At 38.7% G+C, this 8,647-nt stretch overlaps 1 protein-coding gene across 1 annotated transcript; it reads left to right on the plus strand.

Moving 5' to 3' along the window:
* The first annotated feature begins 1,493 nt into the window (after window positions 1-1,493).
* clrn1.L (clarin 1 L homeolog) lies at window positions 1,494-8,339 on the plus strand. The gene is made up of 3 exons (XM_018263799.2): window positions 1,494-2,152; window positions 4,970-5,149; window positions 7,312-8,339. Exons 1-3 carry the CDS (start codon window positions 1,900-1,902, stop codon window positions 7,575-7,577), a joined length of 699 nt encoding a protein of 232 aa, XP_018119288.1. The 5' UTR covers window positions 1,494-1,899; the 3' UTR covers window positions 7,578-8,339.
* Window positions 8,340-8,647: the final 308 nt, after the last annotated feature.

The raw sequence follows: 8,647 nt of genomic DNA on the forward strand, positions 1-8,647 counted from the left end.
ATATCTTTCTATAATTTTGATCACTATACATTAAGTCTGCTATAAAACATTTAAACATTAAATAAAGCCAATAGGATTTTTGGCACCAAAATGGACTCATGCAGTTTGTTACCATCAATGCTAAAGATGGCCCCAGTGACCCCGCACAGGTGTTCACACAAGTAAATGCCCCTAAGCTGGTAATTACCCTCATTGCAGAGTCAGCGCAGCGGAACTCACGGGGGCCATCTTCAGCGCTTCGGGAATCTTCGCTAATTAATCGGCGCATGCGCAGCTGTAGCAATATCCCAGTCCTGAACAACTGTGCATGAGCCGAAAGCCACTGAAATTGCTGAAAGGACCAGAAGCACCGCAAGATAGACCCGTGAGCTCCGCTGCGCTGACTCTGCAATAATCGGTAATTACCAGCTTAGGGGCATTTATTTGTGTGAGCACCTGTGCGAGAGGGAGCAGGTAGGGAAGAGATGGGAGTATCCGGTCCCGAGCATTCTGGATAACAGGTCCCATACCTATACAGAGAAAAAGGAAATGTTTTTTAAAAATGTGAAGTATTTGATTACAATGGAGTCAATTGCCTTGATTTCTGGATAACGAATCCCATGCCCGTATATATATATATATATATATATATATATATAACTTCAAAGCGGAACTCACGTAAAGCGATTAATCAATGAGTTATCAATGCTCTCTATACATCGTCCAAATCCATGGAGGAAAAAAGAGGAATTGCCACGTAGCAATAGCTCCTATTCCACTCCATCGCTGCTTCACTTCCTCTTTGGAACCCTAGTCCCTGTAGTCACTTACAGGAATATATTCATTTCTCATAGACTCCTTCTCTGTCTAGGCTTCTGCCAGAATCCAAGGAAAAAAGGAACCTCAACAATATAAGCCTAAGGAGTCCTAAAATATCTACTGTAGTTAATGACCTGACACTCATTTTCATCAGGAGTCTAGTTTATCTGTAATCTTGTTATTAGCCTGGTGATTAATATGGACCCTTACAATTGAAACCTCCCTAGAGAAGCACATTCTTATCCTAGTCTTTATCCAGTTTCTCTACCATTAGGCTTTGCTGTGGCTTTACCTGCAATCTAAGCCAAACCCCTAGACCTATATAGCTCATGAAAGATTACTAATAAAAATTATTAAGGTTCACCTTAAAACCAACATTCAGTATGATACGATATTTTTGTTTCCCTGTTGTAATGTTATATTGTATGAGAATGCTGTGCAAGATGAAGTTATCCATCACCCATTGTATGGAGGAACCAGTCTCTGGCAGAAACACTCAATTTGGCCTAGTTATTTCAGAAAGAATAAGGTGATATTGTAATTTGCATCAAGTTTTTGTATTTATAATTATAGTGGTGATGAAATTAGGGGGAAAAAGCGAGGAATTCAATAAATCAATCCTCTTATGCAAGTAATTGAAATGCCTCTGTGTCTGTTGACAGGCCAATCTCCTGTATAAGATGTATGGATCCCTAGGGAAAATCACAATGGGAAATCCATTCAGCCAATAGATATCTAATTGAAATGGAAGCCGTGCCTGTTTCTAGAAGTTTCAGCTGATCCAGCCCTGCAGAAGGTGACTCAGAAGAGAGCCGAGTTCATCAAGTTACACACAGGTTCCATCTGTTACTTAGAGCCTTTGTCAGAGGAGAGGGGAGGGCATCAACAGCTTGAGCACTTGTTTCATTTGTCGTGTTTAAGATGGAGAGAAATATAGCCGCTCCACTAAGCTCGAATGAATTGTTGATACTGTGTTCAAGAGGTAAAATCTAAATTATAGGCTGGTCTGCTTCTGGAATTGTGCTAAAATGCTAGTGGTATTTTAGACAGATCGTGAGGGTTATCATCGCTTGGTGTGGATGGAAGAATTTCTGGGCAGTCATGCCAAAGTTACAGAAGAAAATCCTCTTTTGCCTGGCTGGTGTGTTAAGCTTTGCCTGTGCTCTCGGAATTGCAGCAGCTCTAGGGAAGCAGCTCTGGGTCAAAGGGACAATCCTATGTAAAACTGGAGCCCTGCTGGTCAATGCAACAGAGGAAGAGCTGCAGAAGTTTGTTGGGGAAATACAGTATGGACTTTTCTATGGCCAAAGAGTAAAGCAATGTGGGCTCGGGGGGAGACCCACTACATTTTCATGTAAGTATCCTGCACCTTAGTTACTTATGTCAGTTGTAGCTTTGGCTTTTGTGGAAATAACATTACTCTTCCTGTATAAAAATGTACATTTGTATAAAAGTTTATTTATAATGTCTATTTATAAAAGAGACGTCTATATGTAAATGTATTACTTTTCTATTCAGGCAGGGACATGAACCAACTGCAGGTAAATGAGGAACTAAGTTGAGAAACCTTTAATTAGATGCATTCTCTATTATTCATAAGAAGGAAATGATCACACACCATCCAAGACTTATGTAACACATTACTTTGTGTGAGGCAGACGCTCCTCTCTGGCAGATCCTTATTTGCATTATTCAGGAGAAGGCAATGATCGGACTAAGCCCAGGACTTTTGCAAACAGTTGCTTCATGTATGCCACACACTCCTCTTTCTAACTGATCCTTATCAGTATTGAGAGTACAACAAATAATCTTATAAGTGATGAATACAAAGGAATAACTATTGTTGAGATACAAAATAATGAACCAACAAAGAAAAGGAGTTGCCATTGGCATCTTGGCATCCTACCATAGCAAGCTCACAGTAACACTCTGATCTTGTAATAAATGCCATTATACTTATCTTCAAATATATGTGAATTATTCATTAGCATGCTTGGTAACATACTCTATTCGGTAACTTTATATACCGGAGAGTTTGATGTAATCAGATATGCCATAAATAGAAGTAACATGCCCATCCTAATAAGGATAAACTGACATGGGAGCCAGCTGTGAATCCAGCAAAAGAAAAAGAACATGCCAGTAGCAGGGTGCATAAGTGCAAGAAGCGCTGTCAATTTAAGTAAGCTTTTGATGATATACTGGTGGACATAAAAGATATGCTCTCTGCTGTCTAGCATGCATCTTTTAATTATAAAGGAATCTGTGCAGCCTGCAAACGTCCTTGTTATAAAGCTATCTGCTTCTGCTACTCTTGTTAATTCCCATCCGTTTCTGGGTCAGCAGTTTATTTGCAGAAAGGTTACTGGCATAGATACACAGAACAAAATTATTCATTAACGTGGACCACATTTTTTTACTTTCATTTTTCTTTGTCACTTCATTAAAGCATTAAACAGTAAAGCTGAACATATTCCAATATGTCACATGTGAAAGCTTAATGATTTGCCAACAAATAAAAAAGCATGTGGTGGGCTGCCAATAAAAGGCAACGGAAGCCAGTGTAAATGAGGAAATTCAATTTCCAATACAATGATCCACTGGCCCACAGAGAGTCATGTTTATGTCATGTAATTTAGCTCAGTGTTCTGAAATGCTACAGTGCAATCTATACATTATAGACATAAATTGGCAATACCCACAAATCAACATTACAGTAGAAGAAAAAACTTTACAGAGATTATAAAATATGCAAGAAGTGATTTTAAAGAATACACAAGGGATTTGTTAGTAAAGGACAATGAACAGAAATTGTAGCATATATATTAGTCCTGGATTTATCTGCATAATGTAGTTTTCCATTAACAAATTTGTTTGGCTGTGAACAGAGGTAAATGCACCTTTCTCGACATCCCTGGACCTAACTGCTCTGTAAACTCTCCTCACCAAGCTTGGACAAGAAAAGGTTCACCCATCCATTGGCCTCCAGAGTATTTGGGTGGCCTGCTGCCCTAGGTCTATGTGTGGACATTCCACAAATCTGAGTCTGGGTGTTAACATTGTGGACCTACTTAAATTTTATTTAGCAGTGCCCTTTTCCATGGCATAGAAACATAGCTCTAGTGTTCACAAATGTGATCCCTCGGACCCTGCTCACATCTTCCCTCAGTCATTATAATTTATGGCCAGCGGCAGGTAATACACACTCATCCAGCATGGCATTCCTAGTTAGGCTACTATTTTGATTTCTGTGTGGTATATACCTTGAGCTCCAATAGTCTTAGCAATTTTAGATGCAGCTTGCATATTGCATACGCTCTCCTGAGCACTGCAGATTTGACCCTCTCTGTGCCTGTTTTGTTCATTTTGCCTTTGATGCCCAGATATTCTTTTTGTATTAATGCTATACAAACTCTGCCTGGAGTCAACTTCCTGAAATAGTAACATTGTCTGATGGTAAATGCTGCTAAAAGCAAGTTAAGATAGCCTTAGACACAAAGATACTATCGTACCAAATGAAAATTTGTACAACTTTCAGACCATGTGTGGATTGTCCCGACATTTTTCGTGGCATGGCGATTGGTCGTTCAGTCGATTGGATAGTTAAAAGATTTATATTGGCTATCTCTGCAAGTATTGCCTACCTGACAATATCAATGGGAGATTTGTCTATTTGTTTGAAAAAACTTTCTTACAATTGCTGCCTGTCAATTAATGGCCTGAGCATCATGTGATTTGTTCACTTTACCACTTTATATAAATCTGATTGTTTAGTTGCAGGTTAGAAGATTGGAATGGATGATCGTTTGTCTGATATAGTCTAATAATCTGCACGTCTTTGCTTTACAGCAAAGACTTAATTAGGCCAGACACTAGACTCTTCTCTTGAAATTGCCAGTGCTTTGTAGAGTTCCTTAGGAGACCTGATGTCATTCCATTGATGCACTCTGTGGCTAATGATTCTTAGAATTCTCCATGTTTACACCTTTGCCCACATGAAAAAAAAAAACTGTTTCAGTTTTATCTTTGTCCAGCTATGATTATTTAACTTCATGATATAACTTCAGCATAAGTTGTAGGATGACCATCTCCCTAGAAACAGTATAAACCAAAATGTATTTACTAACTGATTGGCACAGGGAGAATGCATTTTAATTTTATTTTCTTTCAGTTTTTCCAGATTTGTTGAATGTCATTCCTGCCAGTATGCACGTCAGCGTCATCATATTCTCCACAGCGCTCATTGTATTTGCCCTGGTGGGAACAGGCTTCTTCATGTTCAATGCCTTTGGTAATCCATATGAGACTTTGCATGGTCCCGTTGGACTCTATCTTTGGTGCTTTGTTTCATGTAAGTATTCTTTGGGTGCGGCTCATCTGTTTGAAAAGATACTAATTGAAAACTACTAATAAAATGGAAAAAACATGAATCAGATTTTGTACGTTCCAGGTTAAAAAATGTATAGCTGATATTAACACTACCGTATACAGGTACAGGACCTGTTATCCAGAATGCTCAGGACCTATGGTCTATGGGAGATACCATTCCTGTAATTTGAAGCTTTTTGGCAAATGGGTTTCCAGATAATGTATCCTATACCTGTAAACATATTTTTTTTGTGGGTAAGTGCTTGTTGGGTATGACCAACCTTGGCACCATAAAATACAAACAACTTTATTGTACATCAATTTACAGCAGCTATTTAAAAAATATCAGTACCTTAAGTCCGTTAACATGTGCCCATATCAGGAGAGTATACAGTTTCACATTTACAGACTGCTGATTTATGAAATAAATGTCACAGTTTTGCAATGTATACATAGATAATATATAATATAGATAAGATAAAATAACAGTTTAACAGTGCCAGTGGCTGCTGTGTGAGGACAGTGAGGCAGTTCAATGTTTTCAGGTTTTCAGGATGATAGCTTATGAGATAAATAACACAATGGGGCAGATTTATCAAAGTGTACAGTTAGAGATGGCTGCAGTCCGCTTGAGTGAAATCCCACCACTCTCCATTCATTTCTATGGGATTTTTCAATGGGTGAAAGTGAAAATTCAATCTTTGATAAATTTGCCTTTCAAAAGACCATAGAAATGAATGGAGAGTGGTCGAATTTCACTCTAGTGGACTGCAGCCATCTCTAACTGTACACTATCTATCTGTATCTACCCCATTGTGTTATTTATCTTATAAGCTATCATCCTGAAAACCTAAAAACATTGAACTGCCTCACTGTCCTCACACACCAGCCACTGGCACTGTTATGCCATTTCTTACGTCACTCTTTGATAAATATACCCCTATGACAATAACACCATTTGTAAGAAACAAGGAAGTTTAAAGGGATCCTGTCATCGGAAAACATGTTTTTTTCAAAACGCATCAGTTAATAGTGCTACTCCAGCAGAATTCTGCACTGAAATCCATTTCTCAAAAGAGCAAACGCATTTTTTTATATTCAATTTTGATATCTGACATGGGGCTAGGCATTTTGTCAATTTCCCAGCTGCCCCTGGTCATGTGACTTGTGCCTGCACTTTAGGAGAGAAATGCTTTCTGGCAGGCTGCTGTTTTTCCTTCTCAATGTAACTCAATGTGTCTCAGTGAGACATGGGTTTTTACTATTGAGTGTTGTTCTTAGATCTACCAGGCAGCTGTTATCTTGTGTTAGGGAACTGTTATCTGGTTACCTTCCCTTTGTTCTTTTGTTTGGCTGCTGGGGGGAAAAGGGAGGGGGGTGATATCACTCCAATTTGCAGTACAGCAGTAAAGAGTGATTGAAGTTTATCAGAGCACAAGTCACATGACTTGGGGCAGCTGGGAAATTGACAATATGTCTAGGCCCATGTCAGATTTCAAAACTGAATATAAAAAAAATCTGTTTGCTCTTTTGAGAAATGGATTTCAGTGCAGAATTCTGCTGGAGCAGCACTATTAACTGATTAATTTTGGAAAAAAATCCCATGACAGTATCCCTTTAATGTTTGTATAGCATGATAATTCTAATATCCATCTTGCAGCATGCAAAATGTTAATGAGCTACAATAACCCTCCAACAATGTTTGGCTAACAATTGATCAGGTGTAGTGATGGGCGAATCTGTGGTGTTTCGTTTTGCCAAAAAACTCGGGAATTTACTGCAAAATTCGCAAATTTACTGCAAAATTCGAAAGGCATTGAAGTCAATGGGCGTCAAAATAATTTTTGACGCGCGCCAATTTTGTCCAAATGCATTAAAGTCAATGGGTGTCCGAATAATTTTGACATGCGACAATTTTATGCGTGCGACAATTCTGAAGCACAACAAATATTTTTTTGTTGCGGTGGATTTTAGCCTCAGTTTTGCTGGCGGCATAACATGGAAATTCGTAGCGAATCCAGGCGTGGTTCAACCAAACAGCTGTATGTCACAGGCTGGAAATGTTATATCACAGTATACCTGCCAATTAGAGACTGCTATCGTATGGTAAGATAGTAACAGAATTTCCTGTTCCTTTTTTTTCAGGTTCTTGTGGCTGTCTTGTGTTAATCCTCTTTTCTTCTGAAGTGAAAATGCACCATTTATCTGAAAAAATTGCTAATTACAAAGAAGGAAGCTTTGCTTTTCAAACCCAAAGTGAACAATTCCAGACCTCTTACTGGATTATCCTGGTTTGCACTATTACGCATATAGTCAATGTTTTCCTGATTCGAGTTACAGGTTTTGATTTCCCATTTGCAAAGTCTAAGGATCTTGAGACAAATTCGGGGGCAATCGATCTAATGTACTGAAAAAAGCAGAGGTCATACCATTTTAGGCAGGCCTAGCGAGGGACCGGTTTGATTTCATACACAAGGTTAATTACCATTTGTTGTGTAGTTTAGTATTCTGTGCAGACTATATTCAAACTCGCAATGATCACTCACTTAGTCTAAGAACCTTTCATAATATTGCGAATACATATTGTATTTTCAATCTAGTCAGTCATCTAAATACATGAATCAAGGAAAGCTGTCCCTTCAGGTAAAGTTGCAATGGGCTCCATCATACTTGGCACAAAGTTGAAATAAAGTGTTAGCACTTTAGTTACTTTGGACACTGAAACTGTTAAGTGTACAGCTCTCCAAACAACCACGTGAGTTTCTGAAGCTGGACCTGCTGCAAAGGTTTATGGGATATATGATGTTGCTGAACTGGGGAAAGTTATCTTTGACAACAGAATATATTTATCAACTGTTTGTACATCAAAACGCATGATAATTTTGCACCCACTTTTAGACTCCAATGTTGGGTTGGGAACTTTTTGCATCCTGTATCAGTATTTGAAATAGTTTGTATATTTCATGTATAATCCATTCTATTGTACAGAGCTGAGGAATATCTTGAACCTATATAAATGTGTTAATAATAGTATGGCTAAAGTTAAATGTCCTACTTATTATACCTATTTATAAAATAAGGAAGTTAGACTTTAAGAGATTCTGTCACTGCAAAATATGTTTTTTTACAAAAATGCATCAGTAAATAGTTCTCCTCCAGCAGAATCCTGCACTTGAAATCTGTTTTTCAATAGCCCAAACAGATTTTTGTTATATTTAATTTTGAAATCTGACATGGGGCAGACATGTTATCAGTTTCCCAGGTGCCCCCAGTCATGTGACTTGTGACCAGATAATAGCTCCCTGACCAGGGCCGGAACTATGGGTAGGCAGAGTAGGCACGTGCCTAGGGTGCAAAGCTGGGGGGGGGCGCCAGGCACGTACTTGCTCTGTCGCCTACCCCATGTCCGGTCCCCTCTCTCCCAGACATTTCAGTATCTTCTTGCGCTACCACGCATGTGTGCACATAGAATTGCCAAATG

The sequence above is a fragment of the Xenopus laevis genome, chromosome 5L, assembly GCF_017654675.1.
Source record: "Xenopus laevis strain J_2021 chromosome 5L, Xenopus_laevis_v10.1, whole genome shotgun sequence".
Lineage (NCBI taxonomy): Eukaryota > Metazoa > Chordata > Amphibia > Anura > Pipidae > Xenopus > Xenopus laevis.

Bases quoted from the DNA above. Each gene is read 5' to 3' on its own strand.
- clrn1.L (XM_018263799.2), top strand. From the start codon at position 1,900: ATGCCAAAGTTACAGAAGAAAATCCTCTTTTGCCTGGCTGGTGTGTTA. The intron at 2,153-4,969 runs GTAAGTATCCTG...ATTTTCTTTCAG, and splicing joins GAGACCCACTACATTTTCAT to TTTTTCCAGATTTGTTGAAT. The intron at 5,150-7,311 runs GTAAGTATTCTT...CTTTTTTTTCAG, and splicing joins TCTTTGGTGCTTTGTTTCAT to GTTCTTGTGGCTGTCTTGTG.